Source organism: Panthera pardus, unplaced genomic scaffold (genome assembly GCF_024362965.1).
Source record: "Panthera pardus isolate Hobbes unplaced genomic scaffold, ASM2436296v1 HiC_scaffold_17, whole genome shotgun sequence".
Classification (NCBI taxonomy): Eukaryota; Metazoa; Chordata; class Mammalia; order Carnivora; family Felidae; genus Panthera; species Panthera pardus.
Window position 1 is genome coordinate 110844073 of NW_026526732.1, and position 24378 is coordinate 110868450.

The following is a 24378-nucleotide window of genomic DNA, read 5'->3' on the forward strand; positions in this document are numbered from 1 at the left end:
TTCTGTCTATTCAGATTTTCCACCGGAATTGTTCCCATTGCTGTTAAACTTTACAGCCCTCCCTCTGATACTCTATCATACTTTCTCACCACTTGATTGCTTTCCTCTGTGTCTTTAATCGATTGGAATACTTAGCTAACCAATTGCCACAACACCCTTTGTTAGATAACCCTCTGTCTCCCTCCAGTTTATGATCCTTCCTTTTAAATATATTAAACACTTAATTAAGAGCCTCTTCTTGGCTGTTCTTATGTCAATGATTTAATTATTATACTTTTCTAATATGTTTTTGTTTTAATTCTTCATTATTCTTCCTTTTAAAAAGATTTTAGTGAATTCCATTTGTTTGTTCTTCTGGAGAAGTATTAAGTTATAACCCAAGTGACCTAGTTTTTATCAGTTTGTGGAGTCAGAAAGAGGATACCACCGCCCCACTGATAGATGAGGGGGTTGGCAGGTGTGGACATCTTCTTTCGGAGCCCATATGCAATCTGTCTTTGTGCAAGAGGCAGAGAGACCCTTACAGCACTTGCTTTGGGATCATAGTTAAGGGTTGTAGACTTTTAGTTTCTTCTGTTTCTCTTGGGGGGAAACATTCTGAAGGAGAATCCTTCAGAGTGGGTATCAATGCAGTTTTCTGAGAGACTCTCATAATACTGTGGTATTTTCTACCTGATATTTGCTAATACGTTTTGTTTGTCCAGTGCTGAGCTCTCGTTTTAACTCTTCATTCCTTGAAGGTACATTAATTATCATGATAATACTGTTATTCATAAGATGCCTTCTCTGTGCCAGGCATAATGCTAGACACATTGGGACCTATGATCTCATTTAATCCCCACAACTGTATGATGGGTGTATCGCATTTGTATTGTACAGATCAGGAAGGAAGCCTACCATGCTGACAATAAGCAGCAGAGTCAGGATTCCACCATTCTCTTTATTTCATGACACCATCTTCCAGCAATCACATAACCTGGAAATAATAACAAGATGTACCTTTATTATACCACGCACATTTTCATGAACATAGTATAATCATAATGGTGCTCTCAGGCATCCTTTGTGCATTCCTGATTTTATTAAGAAAGCCAGTTGTCTTTCACTATTAAATAAATTGATTATTATTAAGATATTAATAGTCTTTCATTAAATTCTTAAGCAGTATTTTAAAGGTATGAAAATAATAGAGTGGACACCCATGTGCCCAACATCCAGCATAAGACCTAGAACGTTACCAACAGAAGACCTGTATATACCTTTCCTTGGTCAGATCACATGTACCCCCATCCCCCAGAGGCAATCACTCCTCTGAATTTGGGGTTTCAGCATAGCTGATTTTTTTATGTTTATTTATTTATTTGGACAGAGATAAAGAGTGTGGAAGCAGGGGAGGGGCAGAGAGAGAGGGAAAGAGAGAATCCCAAGCAGGTTCCATGCTGTCGGTGCAGAGACCGATGTGGAGCTTGATCCCACAAGATCCCATGATCCCGTGAGATCATAACCCGAGCCATAATCATAAGTCAGATGCTTAACTGACTGAGCCACCCAGGCACCCCTCAATGTAGCCGTTTTTAATTATTGTATTAGTTAGACTCACAAAAGGAAAACAAGTGCCATCCCCAAATTAGGATAATTTGATGAGAGTGCATTCACAAAGGACTTTCTTTGTAAAGTTGTGGATGTGGGAGAGACACAGAGAAAGTGGAGTAACCTAGCATTGATAGCAACCAAGTTATCCGTCTTTAGGCCCAAAGGGATGAGGAAGGGAGCAGTTTCCAGAATCTGGAAGAGGAGAGAGTCATAAAGGATTGACTGGCAAGAGAGGTGCAGCGACCTCTGTCAATGCCCAGAGCTATGTCTGTGGCCACTCATAATTGCAACGGGGGCATGGGAAATCATGATTTTTAGATAGGCATAGCATCACTCCTAAGGAAAATGAGGATGCTAATCGGAAGAAGGAGGGAACAGATTTTGTGCAGACCACCAACCATGTCTGCAACAAAATCACCTTACTGGGAAGGAGCCAGAGGAATAAAAACCCCAACCTCACTGAGTCCTGTCACTGTCTCATCCTGGGGCTTGGCAGTGGCCAAACTCATCTGGAAGAGGAGTGATCCAAATAAGTCAGCTTCCTGAGGTGGAGAGCAGGTGGATGAGGGAGAAGAAAGGTAGAGAAGAGGAGTCTATGAGGATGAACGGAAGCCATCTGGTGCATTCATGTTTCTGGTTTCTAAAGTGCTCTTTTAAAAATGAAGAAGCAGCACAGGTGCCTGGGTGGCTCAGTCGGTTGAGCGTCTGACTCTTGATGTCAGCTCAGGTCATGATCTCACAGTTGTGAGTTCAAGCCCCGCACTGGGCTCCACACTGATGGTGCAGAGCCTGCTTGGGATTCTCTATCTCCCTCTCCCTCTGCCCCCCCCCCCACTCATTCTCCCTCTCTCCCTCAAAATAAAAATAAAAATGAAGAAATAGTAAATTTTATCTTTGGCTTATCTTGAGATAATTCTATATTTAAGGTTCCCAGTTTGAGGTGCCACGTCTCGGCAGGAGCAGTGCCTAGGTTGAGAGAAAGTTGTGTAGCCTCAAGAGAGTCTTGGGAGACATGCGATTAAGACCATTAACTAAACAGTTTACTCAACAGGTATTTAAGGAATGCCTGTCGTGAGTCAGGCATTGTTCCTGGCACGCTACTGATATCGCAGAGAACAAACTCCAGCTCTCGTGGAGTCAGTAATCTTGTAGGGGAGGCAGGCCAGAAGCAAACAAGATAAGAGTATGTGCAGTGACGCCAAGGGGTAGGAAGAAAAATAATGAGAGGTAGGGGGTTGGAGAGTGCTCTTTGAGATAGAGTGGTCAGAAAGGCTTCTCTGATAAGGTGACGGGTGAGCCCCAACGAAGCCAGGTGTGGGCAGTGCTGATACTGGGAGAGCCTTCCAGGGAGACCATCTACACAAGACATCAGTCTGTCAGGGGCAGGGAGGGAGACTACCAGTACCTGGCCATGAGGATAAAGCCATGAGTGAGAAAAACAGACTTTGGGGAGGTAATTCTTTAGGTTTCCAACTTCCTCTTTATTATGGTCACTCGGGATGACCTTGAAAATTGAAGTTGGACAGCATGTCTAAGTCTTTGTTCACACCCCTGAGGAAAATCCTAAAATGCATCCTTTTTCATTTTATGGGTAATTTTTGCCTCCGTTTTTTCCATAAGCAGGTGTCTTAAAGTGAGTGTAATTAATATTCATTTGGAAGGTGTGGAAAAGATTTTTTTTTCTGTATACTTTGAAGAAAGTGGGGAAAATGCTTGACTTTGAGGAGAGAGCAGTGTCACCATTTCCACAGGGACCGCATTGGTCTAGGACCTCATTTGCTTTCATTTAGCAATTAATATACTTGCTACCATTTGTTGGGATGCCTCCGTCCTTGGAGGCAGCTAGGGTTGACAAGGAAAACACTGAAGAATGGAGTAGTCAAGTGAACTTGCTCGAGGTCACCCAGCTATGAAGCTAACAAGTGGGGAGAGTGAGGGTTCCAACCAAACAAGGCCATCTGTCTTCGGAGACCATGCCCGTCAGCAGTTTGCCACTGGCCTCCGAGACCACGGTGAGGGCCCTCAGATATAGTCCTCCCTTCCTCCGGTGGATTCTCCCCATGTGTCTCACAGTGTGGCCTCTCTAAAATTGAGTTCTGATATTAATACTCCCTTGCCATAGCGGTTAGGTATTGCTTTCCGCTGTTGTAACAGAAAACCCAAGTCAGAGTGGCCTGGTCACACCAGGGGTTGTTTTCCTTATTCCGCAAGAAGCTGGAAAGCAGACAGTCCTGGGTATCATGGCCGTTTCAGAAGTTTGTCAAGGAGCTAAGTTCCTTCTGTCTTCCTACTCTGCCATCCTTAGGATCTGGCTCTTTCCCTCAGCATCCCAAGATGGCTCCTGTTCCCTCAGGTGAAGCAACCACTTTCCAAACAAGAGAAGGGAAAGATGAAGGGCAACTAGCGTGCTTCCTTTGACTTTGTCCCTCTTTGTCAGGAAAATCAAAGTGTTTCCGGAAGCCCACTTGGGGACTTCTACTCACATCTCACTGGCCAGAGCTATAGACAGCGTACGTAGCACTATGTCAATGGCCACTCATAATTGCAAGGGGCTCTGGGAAATCATAATCTTTAGATGGGCATATCACCACTCCTAAAAAAAAAAAAAAAAAAAAAATTAGGATGCCAACAGTAAGAAAGAAGGGTGTAGGTCACCGGTAGGGTGTGCCACAATGGCTTAAAATTCGTCATTGACCTCTCATTGCTGCCACATAATAAAATCCAAATTCCTCCTTAGCATGCTGTCTAGGGTCCTCGATGATGTACCCTGGCCTTTCTGTCCATCCTGCCTGCCTCAGACACTGTGTTCCTGGGGCATAAACCACCAGTCCCTTTGTGAATATCAAGCTCACCCCTCCTCCACGCCTTTGTGTGTGCTGTTCAGTCACCCCTTTTCCTTCACATAATCCTATTTCTTTTGTCTACACCAAGTACCCAATCTCTCAAGTCTAGCTGGAGCACGATTTCCTATTTGAAATCTGCTTTGAGTCTTAACAACCAGATTAGGTCCTCCCTCTTGCACATTCCCATGGCACCTCGAACTCATCTGTATCATTCATTCATTTAATTGTAATGAAGTTGTTTGTGTGCATTTCTGTGACTCAACTGAGGTCTCATGAGTCCCTTAAGTGCAATACGAACGAGGCAATGAATTGGCGTTGTCTGTCTCCAGCCCTTGTCTGGGCAGATATTGTTTGACACAAATGACTGTTGTGTCTTGTTTTGATTTCCCTTTGATGTTTGGTACTCTGTGTACCCGGGCCACGCATTTCTGTTTGAGCGATTGTTTTGTACAGTTGTGTTTGTTGTGAATACGTGTCTCTTCCCTTTTGGTTCCAGTTGTTGAAATGGATGAAGAAAATGGACTTTTACTTCTAGAACTGAATCCTCCCAATCCCTGGGATTCAGAACCCAGATCTCCTGAACATTTGGCGTTTGGAGAAGTGCAGGTAAGGAAACATTAAAATTGTTATGTTCTTAAGAACAAAAATAAAACTAAGATGTCCATTTATGTGTGTGTGTGTATTATATATGTATATATATACACATATATATAATAAAACTAAAATATATAAATATGTATATATATCTATATATATACATATTTATATATTTTAGTTTATTTATATATTTTAGTATATTTAGTTTTATATATTTATATATATATATATATATATATATATATATATATATATATATATATATTTACATCCTATATTACCTCGAATATTCTGAGGGAGCTATTTAGGACATGAAATAAAGTTCTTCTGAACTCTTGAGCAAATGTTTTTAGGAACCTCCACAGCTTGATAGGAATCGCAAGGAAATATATTCAGAAAAAAACCCAACGAAACAACAACAACAAAAATCCATGAGCAAACGAAGTTCCAAAGGAGAGTCATGCCAAACTATTGGAGAAAGTTCGGAAGTTACCTCCGATGCCAGATTGCTGTCGGATAAGATGGCCAGCTGCATATTTCCGTATTTTTCCCTTTTACGAACCTTCCTGTGTACTCTCCTAGCTTTAAAAGAGAGTTTCCTCCAGAGGAAACACTTTGACAGTTTGGGAGAGGTAATCAAACATTTGTTTTTCTGGAATATTTGGGAAGCGTGTACTTATTTGAGGGAAAGGGAAACCTGTCGAGAGTAGGCCCAGTAAGATGGAATGTGATCGCTTGCCTCCCCTCCCGCCCCGCGCTGGCTTTCCACACCTTCTCTCTGCTTCTGGGTGTACTTCCTATTTGCCGTGGATGTGCCGGACCGTGGGAAAGGACTGAGGAATTGAGCTGGAATCCTCCAGTCAATGCCTGTTTCCCTGTCATTGTTTGTAGCTGTTCTCAGAAGACCTCGACAGCTTGAGTGTGGTAGCAGGTGATTTAGAAGAGGAATTCCTGCAAGCCGCATGGCAAGCCACCCACCCAACCTCACCGGAATCATTCATTCCTGTACCTCTCCACGGCCACTCTGGCATGTAAATCCCCAAGTGTCTGTCGCATCACCTCTCTAACTGCCTTTCCTTGTAAATTGTGCCCTGAAGGACTCGGCACAGAGGGCAGTCTGCGGCGCTGATGATAAGTGAGCACTTAGGAGCTAATTTAAATAGAGTAAAACTAGGTAGGTCAGTTGCTTTGCCACCTAAAACCAACCGGGAGAGTTTCTATTCTAACGAAGCAGCGACCGGTCACTGCGAGCTATATTCCATCTGAAGCCTCTTGCTGAGTCTCCCTTGGGTCCTCTGTCCTGTTCACGCTCGGGACAGGGTTCTCCGGCCAAGGGGTGTCGGCCAAGCGGCACAGACCTTTCGGCTCCCTGTTGCTGGCCGGGAAGGGTTCCACCACCTGAATCTCACTGTCTTCCAACAGATCACGTACCTCACCCACGCCTGCATGGACCTCAAGCTGGGAGACAAGAGGATGGTGTTTGACCCCTGGTTAACGGGTCCTGCGTTCGCCCGAGGCTGGTGGCTGCTGCACGAGCCTCCGTCTGATTGGCTGGAGAGGCTGTGCCAGGCAGACCTGATTTACATCAGTCACATGCACTCAGACCACCTGAGGTAATGAAGGGAGCGAGTGCGGCGGTAAAGGCCTAGCGCGGTTTCAGGTGCTTTTGCAATTTTGGAGGTAGGTGCAGCTGGGATGAGAAAAAGCGGACTCGGGTCAGGTGAATGCCGACATTGGCGTGGCCTGATTTTAGCAGCGCGTGCACACTTCATACTGCCGGGAGTGAGGAAGGCGCCGTGGTGGGGAGGGGAGGGGAGGGGGGCGCTGACAACCCTCTCTGCTTCTCACTTCCCCCTCTCGGGCCACTTGGTAGAAGTCTGCATCGAAGGATCACCAAAGCTGACTTCCTTTTTCAGTTCAACATTTATAGCAGGAGTCGGCACACACTTTCTGTACGGGCCAGAGTGTCGATGGTTTCGGCTGTACGAGCCGTGTGGTCCCGGTCGCATCTGCTCACCTCTGTGGCTGTGGCTGTGGTTCCAATGAAATCCCATTCATAGGCAAGGACATGCGAATATCATGCAGTTTTCATGTGTCACAAAGCATCATTGTCCTTGGGATGATCCCTTCGGCTATTTTCAAAAGGTCAAAACCATTCTTAGCTTGCGGGAACAGGTTGCTGCGGTTGGCCACCTCCTGATTTGTAGCGCCCCGATAACCCCGAGCTCCCGGCTTTTTGCCCCTGAGTCAACCCGATCCAACACTTCATTGAAACCAGAGCAGCATCACACTGAAAATGGGAACTGAAACTCCCCTCCCCCAGGAAATCAAAAAGGAAGAGAATTGTCACTTATAAGGCCACACACATTTGCAAACGAACTATTTAGGAAAGAGGGAAGGACATGGTCCCAATCTCTTTGTTAATTACAGGGTCATTTTTGTTCTTCCTTGTTTTGAAGTTTGTATCACTGCTGCTGGGTCGCCCATCTAAACACGCAGCAGTGCCCACAATGTTATAAAATGAAGCAACTTCAGCCTTTTTTCTCCTGCGAACCTCCGTGACAAAGTTCACGTGCAGGACACGCTTTGGTAGAAACGTCCATGGTTAGGGACGATATGTTGTTTGCTGGTTGACCGGCCCCTGGATTTTCTACTCTAAGACATGAATATGCGCTCAGTTATTTATTTAGTTCTTTCAGGAAATGCTTTATAAATGTAATTAACTGGCTGAATAACAAGTTACCTGCCGGTCACTTACGAACTGGTGACAACCCGGTATGCGGGTGCGGTGATGAAAAATCTCCATGTCCACTGCATGGCGCCTTTGTCCCACACCATGTGCGGAAGCTGCGGCCGCACACCTCCGAGTTTCTGAGCGCCCTGGGTTCACGCACCGTGTAACAGCCGTGCTGCGTGCGAGTTCTTTTGTGTGGCCTCTCCAGAAAGAGCAGGGTTACCTACATGAGGTGATGGCTGCCCAGTGCCCGTTCCAAGGCGCACTTGGCTTTCCTAAAACCTGGTTGGCGGTTTATTCAGGGTGTGGAGCACACGGAATTTGAGGGAGGGGAGAAGTTTTCATGTCATGTCGTCCAGCTGTGCCCCAACCACAGTCCTAAAAAGCAATTTAGTTTTCATTTCAGGGGCTTGTGTAGGTGAACTTGTCAGGCGTTATGACACCAGTTCTCATCTAGAGTGTCACAGCATGTATGGCCGTGAGGTCTACTGCAGGCAGGTGATCGCCGAAGAGTTACTGAAGCTCGTCGGGGTCACTCCGCGAAGGCTGGTTCCTTGATAACCCCTTCCATTTTGACTCTCGCCTAGTCAGCTCATAATTTTTTTTTAATGTTCATTTATTTCTGAGACAGAGAGAGACAGAGCACGAGCCGGGGAGGGGCAGAGAGAGAGGGAGACACAGAATCCGAAGCGGGCTCCAGGCTCCGAGCCGTCAGCACAGAGTCCGATGCGGGGCTCGAACTCAAAAACCGTGAGATCGTGACCTGAGCTGAAGTCGGTCGCTCAATCGACTGAGCCACCCAGGCGCCCCTCACCTAGTCAACTCATAAACATGGGGGCCGTTTTCTCCCATTTTTTGTCTCACCTTTACTTGCTGAATAAAATCTCCTGATGTCTATCAATAGTGTCATTAGGAATATGGCACTAGGTCAGATACCTGTGGGTTTTTTCTACACTATCCAGTTATGTTTTCCAGGTTAAATTTTAGGTGAGGAAGTCACTTCCAGATTAAAGAAACAATGACTTATTTTGTCTGTACATACCGTTCCGTAAATATAATTTTTATTTGAGCTAAAAACAGAAACAAGGGGGAAAGGCCAGTGCACTTTAGAGAGTAGTCTTTAGTCAAAGAAATGTGATTTCATTGTGTAAAGGGAGGGAGTATTGTAATAGATCATATTATTAATGGATGCCACTAAGAATTGTGAACAATCAAAAAAAATCAGAAAACAATAAAACATCCATTTTAGACTAATTTGTCCTAACCCCCAAAGTCCTTTAAAATAGAAGATTTGGGTGCTGAACCCAAAGATTGAAGGCACAAAGAATCTTTCACTTTTCAAATCCTTTGTTTTTAAGGAAGAAAATTTTCTCATTTCCCCCACCCACGGATTCTGCTTTTTTGACTATCTTTTAACACAGTGCTGGAACTTAAATATTAGTACAGTTATGCAGATTTTGCTTCTGCTTTTCCTGTGATTAAATAACCTATTTCCCCTGACATTGTACTCTGTACAAGGGTAATTTAAAAAAAAAAATTTTTTTTTGGTATTTGTTTTTGAGAGAGAGAGCACAAGTTGGACAGGGGCAGAGAGAGAAGGAGACACAGAATCCGAAGCAGGCTCCAGGCTCCAAGCTGTCAGCATGGAGCCCAACGGGACTCGAACTCAGGAACTGTGAGATCATGGCCTGAGCCAAAGTCGGACGCTTAATCGACTGAGCCACCCAGGCACCCCCGTACAAGGGTGATTCTTAAACCAGACAGTACATTCATTAGAGTCTTGGATTGCCTTCCATTAGAGGAAGAGCTAGGCCTAGAATCTGAAAATGTGAACTTGAATACCAGTTTGCTGTTTCTTAGTTGAGTATGTCTGGCTGTGTTTCCTCGCTTATCAAAGCAAACGAAAAATTCAGAGGGTTTTTGGTAAGCATTAAACTACCATGTGAAAGTGCCTGACACCGTGTTTGACATGTAGATACCTTGCCACTTATTTGTTTATTATTCGTGTTTCTGCCACACCCCACAGCGTACATAATTTTTTTTAATATAATGATTGCTCAGTAAATGAAACTTGACTTAATCTATGTAGGTGTTCGAAAGCTACTTGGACGGTTCGTGGTGCACTGAGTCGGGATTACCACCAATGTTGAATGTCGTTTTCCTCTACTCTAAATTTGACTCTCTTGTCCAACTGGAAATGGACTCCCTGTGAGGACAAAGAACTTGTTCTATATACTGAGGTGTGGCTAACAACCTTTGAAAGTTGAAAAACTGCCCCAGGGTCTCCTTGTCTTGTGGCCCAGGCCTTTCTCTTACTGGGAGCTGCCACGTGGGGAATGAGAAAAAAAAGAAAATCACAGAGGTCTTCCCTGACCAGCAACCTCTTCAGCATGACTTTTTCCACCTTCTACCTTCAGTTAGAACTACCCACAGCATTCATGTAGCAGATAGAATTTGCCCGCCTGGTTGATACACGTGCCATGGGGTATGGTCTGTTCTGACCAGGAAAATGGAATCTTGTAGTAAATGCCCCTCACCTTTATACTCAGCTTTGAGGGAAAAAAGCCCTTCTTTTGGACTCTGATGAGAGTCTGTGTTTTCAATTTATTTTTAAAAAAATTTTTTTTAAATGTTTATTTATTTCTGAGAGACAGAGACAGAGCATGAGCAGGGGAAGGGCAGAGATAAAGGAAGACACAGAATCGGAAGCAGGCTCCAGGCTCTGAGGTGTCAGCACAGAGCCCGACACGAGGCTCGAACTCACGAACCGTGAGATCATGACCTGAGCTGAAGTCAGGAGCTTAACCGACCGAGCCACCCAGGCGCCCCTCAGTTTCTTCTTGATCAACATGTTGGTATAAGGAGTAAACTGTCTCTTCTACTAGGTGATCTTGTTCTGTCACCTTTCAACCTTTCCATCCTTCTGATCCTAGTTACCCCACACTGAAGGAGCTGGCTGGGAGAAGACCGGATATTCCCATTTATGTTGGAAACACGGAAAGACCTGTATTTTGGAATCTGAATCAGAGCGGTGTCCAGTTGACCAATATCAATATAGTGCCATTCGGAATATGGCAGCAGGTCAGATATCTGCGTTTTTTTCTATACTTCCCGGTTATGCTTTCTGGGTTGAATTTGAGGTGAGGAGGTCACTTGAAGATTAAAGAAACAATAGCCGATTTTTGTCTGTGCATAGCGTTCTGTAAATACCACCTTTATTTGAGCTAAGACATTTTTTCCCCCATTTACCAATGGTGTAACTCCATAGTACAGGATAATAATCTAGTTTTGGACGAAGGAGATTTCTTTCCAGAGGAGGTGACAGCTTTCTCGAATACTGAATTAGAAGCCAAACTGGCATACACAGTTGTTGCTTTTATTGTTAAATTCCAGGTAGACAAAAATCTTCGGTTCATGATCTTGATGGATGGCGTTCATCCTGAGATGGACACTTGCATTATTGTGGAGTATAAAGGTACTTTCTTGCCCTCATCAATAACGAAAGAGAAAAATGCTCCTGGAAGGACGAGTGATAACCATCTTCTGCTATCTTCATTTCCCATGGAATAAAATGTATTCTGTCCTTGCCTTAGAACAGTGTGCTATCACTCAGATAATCTTTCCAAAGAACGTATTACCAGTAATGTTGTCTATGTAGTGAGAGGTGCAAAGCTTTTTCAGAAGGCAACAGATATTCTGTATATTGCATATAGTAATTTCTTCAAACTGCCTTTATTGAATGTCTTACGTTTTGAGATTTTAATTCCAGTGCAGTTAATATACAGTGTTTTATTAGCTTCAGGCGCAGAATTTAGTGATTCAACACTTCCATACATCACCCTATACTCAACACAGGTGCGCTCCTTAATTCCCATCACCCATTTCACCCATCCTCCCACCCATCTCCCCTCTGGTAACCAGGTTTGTTCTCTGTAGTTAAGAGTCTGTTTCTTGGTTTCTCTCTCTCTCTCTCTCTTTTCCTTTGCTCATTTGTTCTGTTTCTTAAATTCCACATATGAGTTAAGTCATATGGTATTTGTCTTTCTCTGATTGACTTATTTTGCCTAGCATTATACTCTCTAGCTCCATCCATCATTGCAAATGGCAAGATTTCATTCTTTTTTTATGGCTGAATAATATTCCACTGTATGTTACACATTCATGAGTCGATGGACATTTGGGCTGCTTCCATAGTTTGGCTATTGTAGATAATGCTGCAATAAACATAGGGGTGCATGTATCCCTTTGAATTAGTGTCTTTTTGTATTTTGGGGGTACATACCCAGTAGTGCTGTTACTGGATAATAAAGTAATTCTATTTTTAGCTTTTTAAGGAGCCCTTGTACTGTTTTTCACAATGGCTACACTAGTTTGCATTCCCACCAACAGCACAGGAGGGTTCCCCTTTCTCCAAATCCTCGCCAGCACTTATGGTTTCGTGTGTAAGTGTGTGTGTGTGTGTGTGTGTGTGTGTGTGTGTGTGTGTGTTTAAGTTTATTCATTTATATAAACTTACATGTTATAAGTTTATAATCTCTACACTTGGCATGGGGCTTGAACTCGTAACACCAAGATCATGAGCCACATGCTTCTCCAACTGAGCCAGCCAGGCACCCCTCTTGTGTTTTTTATTTTAGCCATTCTGATAAATGTCTTATTATCTGTTGAAATATTATCATGTAATCTAATCATGCACTTCTGCCTTTCATGTGGGAAGATGGCTTTACTGCCCTAACAATCATTGAATGGAATTTGTGGAAGGTTGAGATTTCTGTTGATCCCGTCACGCTTCCTCTGCATTCTTTGGGCTCAACATCTAGAGATAATTGACTGAGGAAGTAATCTGTCTGTGATCCTGGAGTGAAATCAAGCTAATTGTCCTCATGGGACATCCAGAACCCACCAAATAAAATCAAATAGGATGAATTTATTCGCTTGAAACTTAAAAACAAAAATGCTGTTGAAGATTTTAGGTTTTCAAATCTTCCTCACCTTTTTCCTTGGATAGAAGTAATTCTTCTCTGATCAAATGAGTCACATTAAACAGACATACATGGGAGACTTCGTTGGCTTGGGAATTCAAACTGTATGATGTTCAAGATTTCACCCTGAAAACCCATCCCACTTTGTTTTTCCACAGGTCATAAGATACTTAATACAGTGGACTGCACCAGACCCAATGGGGGAAGGTTGCCTGAGAAGGTTGCTCTAATGATGAGTGATTTTGCTGGAGGAGCATCAGGCTTTCCAATGACTTTCAGTGGTGGAAAATTTACCGGTAATATTTTACATCAGAGCGATGCCAAAGAGAGGCATGGTGCTTTGTTAAATGCTGTGAGAATAAACACAAAGATAATTAAGATATGGTTAAACTCCCCACAAGAAGTTTACAGTCTTACTGGGAAACCAGACTTGCAAAGCACAGACAGACAAACTAACGTTTCCAGCTCGAAATATGATGATGGAGCATGAAAGAAACATTAAGGCTATTAGGGTACATCTGAGGAATAGTCAAGAAAAAAAATCATTTGGATCATTTTGATTCATGGTGTAGACCATACAGCCGAGCAGGAAAGGTCCAACATTGGTAAACCAGACTTCAATGTTCTTGGAAGGTAGTTCAGAGCAGAGTGTGTGCCACTTGACGTAGGCGTGTCCCCTAGGCCCCACGGAACGCTCATACACGGGAGGAGTGCCGTCACTACAGGTGACGTTGCGGGGGTTAGGGAGCAGGGGCCATGGGGAGATGTCGGTCAAAGGTCCACACTTCCAGTTATAAGAGGAGTGAATTCTGAGGATGTAGCGTGCGGCGTGGTGATGATAGTTAACAGTGTTGTTTTATACACTGAAGAGTTGCTGGGAGAAAAGGTCCCAAAGGTTTTCACCGAACACACAAAATGGTAATTATGTGAGGTGATGGAGGTGTTAACTAACCTCCTTGTGATCATCATTTTGCAATACAGACGCGTATCAGATCCTCACGTTGCATACCTTAAACGTCTACAATGTTATATGTCAACTCTGTCTCAAACCTAGGGGGAGAAAAGCGTAGGGTCCAAGGCAAGGCCTCTTCTGCTCTGAGTCTAGGGGTGGTACTGGGTTGGGATGGGAGAAAGTGTGTAAGTGGTATCCTCAATGCTGACGCTGTAAGTGTGCAATATATGTCTACTTAGTAAATTAACGTTTGGTACATGATCTCTAGCAATGCGGCAGAAATATTACTTGCAGTCTGAAGCAAGCTTCTGTTCGGTTCCTTCCTTTCTTCTATAGGTCTGTATTCATTGCCCACCAGGGTGCAAAACCACGTGAGAGAGGAAGGTGCCTGTCTTAGGGAGTTAACTGGGGAGGCAAAATATGCCCATTAAAGGTTAGCTAGAATGATCCCATTCCCGTGTGAACATGTGTATGTGTATGTGAATGAATACATGCACCCGTTTCTAAAAAGGTCTGGAGTATACGAGTGCTAGTACGGCTGGGTTATGGGTAACTCATTTCTCTGTGTCCTTATCTGTGTTTATCAAATTCAGTAGTGATAACAATAGGAACAACTCCCTGATGCGGTGCCCTGCATGCTCTGGCCCTGCCTGATTCCCCCGCTTCCTTTCCTGCCTGTCTCCCGTTGCTTGCTATAGATCAGTCCACACCGACCTGTCATTCATTCCCCAGTCTCGATACACCAAGTGCGTTCCTGCCCTGGGCCTTTGTATTTGCCCTTTCGACCCCCTGGAGTTCTTTTGCCCCTGATCACGTGGTCAGCGCCTTCTATGTCTGTGTCTGGGTTTTATGACTCCAATGTCACCTTTGCCAACGGCTCTGTCTGACAATGCCCCTCTACCCCAGCCACTCTGCCCCTTGTCCTGGTTTACTTTCTTCCTAGCTCATCGCCCTTTGAAATGACCTTATTTATGTCCTTGTTCATTATTTGCTTCTCTCACTAGAATAAATACTCCATGAGAGCAGGGGCCTGCTTTATCTTTTCACCACTGGACTCTCAGCACCTAGAACTGTCTGGCACGCAGTAGGTTCTCATTAAAAAAATTGGATGGGTGAGTGAGCGAGTGAACAGAGAAACAACCTGTGGGGTAGGGGTGACGACCCACTCGCAGAAGAGGGAATAGACTTAATGCACCTGGGGGAGCTGCGTTTTCATCCTCAGTCTTAACTGACTCCAGCATTCATGCTGTCAACCGCTGTGCACCTGCCGGAGTATGAGGGACACACGCTGCTTTTATAATCTACCAAAATGATAAAGTCATGTCCATGTTAGAAAAGGGTTAACGCGTACAGGAATTACAGCACCCTTAGAATGCGCATGCACACAAAGGACAGCCATGCGTGCTGCCCTTTGTCTTCAGCTAGGGTCCCAGTGAGTTGCCATAGACAAGGAGAGAGTTCAGTGTCTTTGGCCGGTTTGGTAACATTTTCCTAGTAATAAATTGAAATTTTCAAAGTAAAGCGTTTGGGGGCAGAGAGCACTTTTCAGTCATGACACAGAGCTTTGTTCTGTTCCGTGTTAGTCTATCAATTTTATCTCCGGAAATAGTTCTGCTTTACCAGAACTTCTGTTTTTCTGTGATTTCTGAACTGGGGAGATTCTAACCCAAGCCCTGTCATTGCAGAGGAATGGAAAGCCCAATTCATTAAAGCAGAGAGGAAGAAGCTCTTGAACTACAAGGCCCGGCTGGTGAAGGACCTACAACCCCGAATTTATTGCCCCTTTGCTGGGTATTTTGTGGAATCTCACCCATCAGACAAGTATGGCTGGACGTTTGGTACCACATTTTTATGCCTAAGTTAATGTATGCTGGATGAGTTGTTTAGCTGGGAATCAACACGGAATGGGAATGAGTGAGGAGAAGCAGTCTAGCACTTGCTTCATAGGCTGCCTGAGAACACAGAGCATGAATAAAAGCCGTGCTTGGCAGCTAGAATCCATTCAGAGAGATTGTCTCTGAAAGGATCCTGGAAAGGGTGAAGGCGACGGCTGTGGGCTGAGTACATGCCAGGAACTAACCTAGGACTTTTAGCCACGCCATTCGAATCCATCTTCCCAGGGATGCTGTGGGGTCGGTACTATTACACCATTTTTGCGATAGGGAATCCAACTCAGAGAGGCATGGGACTTGCACAGCCGGGCTGTTGGAAACGCTGGAGTTGAGAAGTGAACTCTGGCGCGCCTGGTGCCAAAGCTGTCTTCTCTTCACCACACGGCGGCCCAGAGTAGACAATCGTGTCCCCATCACATTGAAGCTCCCTTCTCATTCTGGGGTATGCGAAATGGTTGGCGACTATAACTCTTGGTCTGGTTTTTCAATTGTGTTTTTGGAGGTCGGTGGAGTTTCTTTGAGAATGTTATTTAAATGTTGGGTCTTCAGTTTAACGGTGCAAGAATGATAGTCATTCGTGTCAGTACTGGGTCTTGCGCAAAATTCACTTGTTATAGTCACTTTGATACCAGGTCATCTTTGAAAGAGTCAGCAGCTGACTTTTAATAAACTTTCTCTCAAATAGGAATATCTATCCCAGGGGGCTTTCAGATTTAAGGAACATTGTTTTTCGTGCGTCTTAACCGCTGTCTTTAGATCGGATTGTCCTTCCTGGGAACTTGACTACTACCAGATGCCTGAGCTGGAGAAATGCTTTTTCTTTTCTCTCAAAACATAGACCCTTTGATAAGAAGGAAACGTCCAGAATTTCCTATGAATTCCTAAAAGTTCAACTAAACATTTGCAAGATCATTAATGTCCTTTGAGACATCGATTGGAGCTGCTAGGGCTGAGTTGTCCAATATAGTAACTACCTGCCACGCGTGGCTATGAGCACTTTTAAAGTGGCCTTAGTGCAGTTGAGGATTACAGAAGTTGGCGTCGGTGGATCGATTGGGTTGGAATTATGTTTTCCATGCACCGATACGGTGTTGTAATGTGTTTTGTTGACTATGTTACGTAGAGAGCTCGTTTCACAGCGGTACTTGTGTTCATTGTACTTGGAAATTCGATTGAACTAGTTACTATGTTAAAATATATTTAACGTATTTTTCTAGCTTAAGCAAAAGATCTTAAGGAAAATAGGGACACATTTGAACACGAGTTCAAGCCTCACGTTGAGCGTGAAGCCTACTTAAAAAAAAAAAAAAAGTGCAAATTTTTCCTGAAACAAAAAGAATGCTTACCAAACGTTCAGGAATCATAGAAAGAATCTGGCATCGTGACTAACATTTCTCTGATATTATACTGCATACGAACAAGCTACATTTAAAGCTCCAGGGAGAGGAAACATGTATTTGTGACTTAGTCATACAGGTTGAATGTTATATTGAAATTAAATCTTTTTCTAATACAATTCAATAATGATTTTACACATTTTCTAACATGAATCAATATGCAGAAGATGCTATTTGTAATTGGCAGGAGTATATAAACTGCAAAAATTACAAACCAAATTTGAACAATGCTTTGTTACTGTTTATAATTTGCCACTGCTTTTCAACTTATGCATTACCCTCTTTGAATTCAGTGTCAATACTAATGAGTTTACCCAAGAGTTACTGAATTTACTAAACTTGGGCAGTAAACTTGGGTAGTTTGAAAACAAATCCATTTTGCTTCAAAGTCAAATCAGTTCTTCCCAAGAAAGATGAAGCAGTTTTATCAACGTACAGGTGAGTACTACATGAAAAAATATTTTTGGTGCTTGATTCACTTACTGAAAAACTTTTAAGCATGTTTGGAATAACTTGAACAAGTGAATCTACTCTTTCAACTGTAAGTATTATGAAATTTAAATGTTGATAAAGTTTCTTGATGAAAAGTTAGTATTTGAACTGAGATGTACTCTGATCAAGATGTGTCCCATTGAGAAGTACTGTAATTACTGTGGCTAGAGAAATACTGTTTATTTTTTCAGTCCTCAATTGTGTTTTCTATAAGGAAGGTCCATGTACTTGAAATGTTACTGTGCTTCCCCACTAAGCAGCTATATCAGTTACATTTTTAAACTTAAAAAGAAACCCAGATGTACTTTTTTCCCTAAGAACTTCTTACTTTGAAGGAGCATAGCCCTTATTAGAAACCTTTTGGAATTACTGGATAAGCCTAGATATAAATTCAAAGAATGTGTTCATGTATAAACATACACACCTTTTAAAAATGCGTATGTCAAAAGCAATCTTATCACAAGAAACAGCGCCAAAGTAGGAATGAAATTTTGGAGCCTTTGATAACACAGGAGACATGCCCATCTATTAACCCTATTGATGCATGTTTAATCTGAGGGACAGAGGATAGACATGAGTTGAATTAACGGAGGTAGACAGCAAATGAAGGACTTAGGGAACCAGAGAAGGGTTGTCGGTGTCGAGTGAAACTTACACAGAACCAAGGGAATGAGCATCTCCAATACTGCTGGCAGTTGATGGCCCTCAGAAACTCCCCTCAGGTTTTCCCTAAATTCTTTAGTTGTCTAAAGAAAATAGAGTTATCAGTAGATAACTCTGTCTCACACTCAATCTTGGTATAGAGCTACATGGCCATCAGTTAATGTAACCAAAACAAACTTTCCAGTGCCTACTATGGTAGACATAGCACAAAGATTTCACTTGAATGGCGCTAAGATTCAATGTAGTTAAGAACCAGGATAGCCATCAGAACACACACCAGTTAATGCTGGATCAGGTCCTGAAGGCTCCGCTCCCACAAGCTTTAATCTTCTAATTGATGGAACTGAGAGAGAGAGAGCCAGGAGGTCTCAGGGTAGCAAAGGAGACACTCGGGAACTCAGAGAAGCAGCTTTTAACCGGCTGACACAGAACTACGTCAACAGTTTCACAACCGCTGTGCCTACCAGCTAAAGGTTATCTGTTCCTTAAGGTAATGGAGAAAGGAGTGGGGAAGAGAACCCGCTGTCATCCACAGCTGTCACGCCACATGGAAATAGCTGAGGACTGAGAGACTGGACTGTGGTAATGCTTTTGCCATATTGTCACATAGCTCACTGTCTTGGACAACGGTGGACCTAGGTTCAGAGATACAAAGAGAAAGCATTTCTAAGTCCAAGAGAGTCTGTTGAAGAAGATTAAAACAGGTGATTCTATTGCTTACATATTCTTGGTTACAGTATCACCTCAGCAACAACATTTGCCACATGACACCGTGGAAAGTTGTGAAAGCCAGGCCAGCGATGAAGTATTGTAGAAGCTTCAGTTAAAAAAGAAGAAGGAGGGGCGCCTGGGTGGCGCAGTCGGTTAAGCGTCCGACTTCAGCCAGGTCACGATCTCACGGTCCGTGAGTTCGAGCCCCGCGTCGGGCTCTGGGCTGATGGCTCGGAGCCTGGAGCCTGTTTCCGATTCTGTGTCTCCCTCTCTCTCTGTCCCTCCCCCGTTCATGCTCTGTCTCTCTCTGTCCCAAAAATAAATAAAAAACGTTGAAAAAAAAAAATTAAAAAAAAAAAAAAAAAAAGAAGAAGGAGAAGAACAGAGCATTTCCTTATTTGGCTTAAATAAACATGTTTCATGTCAAAGCTTGTGGCCTGAATGCAGATAAATGGCATCCTTTCAGCTGATCTTGTAGTCTAAGGTGTGACCACAGAAGAGGACCCAGACAAGGTAATGGACGTTTTAAGTGTCTTAATCTTTAAGCTAAATTTGAGAAGGAAAGACTTTTCCTGATGGCACCCACAAAGGCATCCCTACCTGAGAAGTTAAGAATGGAGTTTCCCTCCAGACTTAGGTTGGATCGGAAGGGGAAGGAGATGGTCTGTACCTGTGGAAAAACAGAAATTCAGGCAGAGAAAAATAATGCTTTAAACATAGAGGAAAATTCAAGTAACTGTGGGTTCCTAATCATAAACCACAGAAACCAGCAGGTAGTAGAAAAGCATTTTTTTTTTTTAATCTTTTTTTTTTTTTTTAGAAAAGCATTTTTAAGGTGCTTAAAGAAAAGAACTGTCAACCCAGACTATATCCAGTGAAAATACCCTTCAGAAATGAAGGTAAAATAAAGACATTTTCAGATGATCCAAAATGAAGACAATTCATTACCGGCAGACCTACTTTAAAAGAAATGCTAAAGAGGGGCACCTGGGTGGCTCAGTCGGTTGAGCGTCCGACTTTGGCTCAAGTCATGATCTCCAAGTTCCTGGGTTTGAGCCCCACATGGGGCTCTGTGCTGACAGCTCAGAGCCTGGAGCCTGCTTCGGATTCTGTGTCTCCCACTCTGTCTGTCCCTCTCCTGCTCACACTATCTATCTCTCTCTATGAAAAAATGAATAAACATGAAAAGAAAATGCTACAGAAAGTTCTTTAGAGGAAAGGAAGATGGTACTAAAGAGAAACTTGGAATTTCAAGGATGAGAGAGAGAGCTACAGAAATGGTAATAACTGTCTACGCATTAAGACATTTTTTCCTAAGTTCTTTAAAAAAAATGTTAAACAGTTGAAAGCAACAATTATAACATGGTCTGATGGGATTTTCAATGTATGCAGGTGTGATACGTAAGACAACATTAACATAAAGGGCCCTGTGTAGCGGAAAGTTTTTGACATTCTACCATAAGTGCTACAACATTTTTAAGTAGACTGGAAAGTTAAGTATGTTAATTGCAATCCCCAGAGCAGCAACTATAAAAATCACACAGGGGCTCCTGGGTGGCTCAGTCAGTTGAGCATCCAACTTCGGCTCAGGTCATGATCTCACAGTTTGTGAGTTGGAGCCCCATGTCAGGCTCTGTGCTGACAGCTCAGAGCCTGGAGTCTGCTTCGGATTCTGTGTCCCCCCCCCCCTCTCTCTCTCTGCCCCTTCCTCGCTCATGCTGTCTCTCAAGAATAAATAAAACATTTAAAAAATTTTTAAATCATACAAAGAAATGTCATCAAAAACCCAATGGGATCCACAAATTCAGTTAAGCTGCAGGATACAAAATGAACATACAAAATCAGCGTTTTTGTATACTAATGACAAATTATCTAAAAAAGACATTAAACAATAATATCAATAGCACTGAAAATAATAAAATATTTAAGAGTAAATTTAGGCAAGGAGGTGAAAGATCTCTACACTGAAAATATAACACGTTGATGAAAGAAATCAAAGAAGATACAAATAAATGGAAAGATAATCTGTGTTCATGGATTGGAGGAATTAATATTGTCAAAGTGTCCATACTACCCAGTGTCATCCCTGTCAAGATTCCACAGGCATTTTTTACAGACATAGAAAAAATAATCCTAATATTTGTATGGACCCACAAAAGACCCCAAATATCCAAAGCAGCCCTTAAAAAGAAGAACAAAGCAAGAGACATCATACTTCCTGATTCCAAGCTATATTATAAAGCTACAGTAATCAAAACAGTATGGTATTGGCATTAAAAACAGACACATAGGCCAGTGGAACAGAATTAAGACCCGAGAAATAAACATTTTGACAAGGGAGCTAAGAATATTCACTGGGGAAAAGACACTCTTCATTAAACGGTCCTGGTAAAATTGGATAGTCACATGTAAAAGAATGAAACCAGACCCCTGTGTGACACCATTCACAAAAATTAATTCAAAATATATTAAAGAGTTACATGTAAGACCTGAGACCATAAAACTCCCAGAAGAAAACATAGGCAGTAACCTCCTTGACATGGGGCTCGGAGATGATTTTTGGATTTGACAACAAAAGCAAGGACAACAAAAACAAAAATAAACAAATGGGACTATATTTAAAAAGCTTTTGCACAGCAAAGGAAGTCATAAGCAAAATTAAAAGGCAACCTATGGAACAGGAGAAAGTATTTGCAAACCATAGATTTCATAAGGGGATAATACCCAAAATATATAAAGAAGTCCTACAACTCAACAGCAGAAAAGAATCCAATTTCAAAACAAGTAAGGGACCTGAATAGACATTTTTCCAAAGAAGACATTCAGATGGGCAACAGGTATGTGAAAAGGTGCTCAATATCACTAGTCATCAGGGAAATGCAAATCAAAACCACAATGAAATATTACTGCACACCTATCAGAATGACTATTATCAGAACCACAAAAAAATAAGTGTTGGAGAGGATGTGGAGAAAGAACCCTTATGCACTGTTAATAGAATGTAAATTAACGCAGCCACCATGGAAAACAGTATGGAGGTTCCTTAAAAAAATAAAAAATAGAAAGACAGTATGATCTAGCAATTCCACGTCTGGGTATTTATTTAAAGAAAATGAAAGCACTAACTTGAAAAGAAATGCACCTCCAATTTCATTGCAGCATTATTTATAATAGCCCAAACCAAACAGGAGGTAACCTAAGTGTCCAACAGTGGTTAAATGGGTAAAGAAAATGTGATATTATGGAATACCAATAGAATATTATGCAGCCATACGAAAGATGGAAAACTTGCTATTTGTTACAACATTGGATGAACCTTGAGGACGTTATGTTAAGTGAAATCAGTCAGACAGAAAAAGATAAATACCATATTATCTTATATGTCAAATCTAAAAAAAAAAAAAGTCCACCCAAACCCAAACCCTATAAAAAGACTTCAGAGTTGCAGTTACTAGAGAGACGCAGGGGTTGGGGTTGGAGAATGTGACAGAGATGGTCAGAGGTGCAAATTTCCAGTTATAAGTAAGTCATGAGGATGTAATCTTTAACACAACTATAGTTAACACTGCTGTACAGAATGCTCGAAAGTTCCTAAGACAGTAAACCCTACAAGTTCTCATCACAAGGAAAAAAACTTTTTCATGTATTTTTTGTATCTATATGAGAATGTGGAGGTTAGCTAAACTTCTTGTGGTAGAGAAATAAACATGGGAAGATCAAGGACAAAATTTTAAAGTATTCTTAAGTATAGTTCTTTCTTATTTATGTATGTATGTATGTATTTATGTATGTATGTATGTATTTATTTATTTATTTAGAGACAGAGAGGGAGGGAGGGAGGGAGGGGAAGAGAGAGAGAGGGAGAGAGAGAATCCCAATCAGGCTCCGTGCTGTCAGTGCAAAGCTGGGCGTGGGCCTCCATCTCATAAACTGTGAGATCGTGACCCGAGCTGAAACCAAGGGTCGGGATGCTTAACTGACAGAGCCACCCAGGTGCCCCTAAGTACGTTTCTATAGTGCCAATCACTAATCCTAATTATTAAATGCAATATTTTTAAGCATCTTACCCTCGGGGATACTTCATCTGTCAATAGAACCATCTTGCATTAAGAACAGTGCAATATGATGATGACAGCTTTTACATTATCGTAAACATGTGCTAGCTTAGAAAAGTTTTTAGAAAGCACCAACTTCAGAATTCAGTTTACAAATATAGTTTAATGGATATTTAAATGAATATGTTAATTTAAATGTCAAATGATATGTCAAATGCCTTCTCTGTGTCTACTGAGATGATTATATTCTAGTCTATTAATGATTGGCTTTCATATGTTAAACCAATATTGCATTCCTGGTGGAAGCCCTTCTTGGTAATGATGCAGTATAATTTGGGGGGGGTGGGGTGGTAAACTATATATAATGAAATTTGCCATTTACACCATTTTTAAATGTGCAATTCAGTGGCATTAATTACATTCACAGTGTTATGCAACCATCACTACTATTTCTAAAACTTGTTTTTTCATCTCAAACAGAAACCCCACCCATCAAGCAGTAACTCTCCCTTTACCCTTCCCTCCATTTCTGATAAAATCTAATCTACTTTTTGTCTCTGTGAATTTGCCTATTGTGGATATTTCTTATAAGAAAAATTATAAAATATTTGTCTTTTTTGTCTAGCTTATTTCACTTTGCATAATGGCTTTAAAGTTCTTCCCAGTTGTATGAGAATTTCATTCTTTTTTATGGTTGAATAATATTCTGTTGTGTGGATACACCACATTTTGTTTATCCATTCTTCTGTTGGACAAGTGAGTTGTGTCCAACTTTTGACTATTGTGAATAATGATTCAACGAACAGTGGTATACAAGTATCTGAGTTCCTATTTTCAATTTTTTGGGATATATACCTAGGACTGAAATTGCTGGATCCTATGGTAATTCTATGTTTAACTTTAAAGAACCTACCAAACTGGGGATGCCTGGTGGCTAGTTGGTTAAGCGTCCCACTCTTGATTTCAGCTCAGGTCATGATCTCATGGTTGGTGGGATTGAGCCCCACATTAGGCTCTGTGCCATCAGTGGAGCCTGCTTGGGATTCTCTCTCCATCTCTGCCCCTCCCCTCCTTTCTCAAAATAATAAACTTAAGCCAAAAAAGAAAGTCCCAAACTATTTTCCACAGTGGTTGCAACATTTCATGTTCTCACCAGCAAGGTGCAAGGGTTCCAGTTTCTCCACTTGCCAACACTTAGTTCCATTTTTTGGATTATATCTATTCTAGCAGGTGTAAAATGGTAACTCATTGTAGCTTTGTGTTGCATTTCCCTAATGACTAGTGCTTATTATTTGATCATTTTTCATGTGCTTATTAACTATTTCTATATTTTCTTTGCATAAACATCTATTCAAGTTCTTTGCTCATTTTTTAATGTTTATTTCTGAGAGAGAGAGAGAGAGAGAAAGCAAGTGTGAGTGGGGGAGGGGCAGAGAAAGGGAGACACAGAATCTGAAGCAGGCTCCA

General features: G+C 42.1%; 1 protein-coding gene across 6 annotated transcripts in view; it reads left to right on the forward strand.

The window, feature by feature from the left end:
* The window catches only part of LOC109252732 (cytidine monophosphate-N-acetylneuraminic acid hydroxylase), a 134424-nt gene that overhangs the window by 84776 nt on the left and 25270 nt on the right, over positions 1-24378 (forward strand). For all 6 annotated transcript variants that reach the window (XR_008423018.1, XM_019425296.2, XM_019425297.2 and 3 more), the window contains 6 exons: positions 4933-5042; positions 6456-6646; positions 10701-10848; positions 11161-11242; positions 12908-13045; positions 15387-15522. Coding sequence is in view for 5 of the 6 variants with exons in the window: in XM_019425296.2 (XP_019280841.2) it covers positions 4933-5042; positions 6456-6646; positions 10701-10848; positions 11161-11242; positions 12908-13045; positions 15387-15522 (805 nt within the window). In the remaining variant the exon portion in view is untranslated. The remainder of the gene's footprint in view (positions 1-4932; positions 5043-6455; positions 6647-10700; positions 10849-11160; positions 11243-12907; positions 13046-15386; positions 15523-24378) is intronic.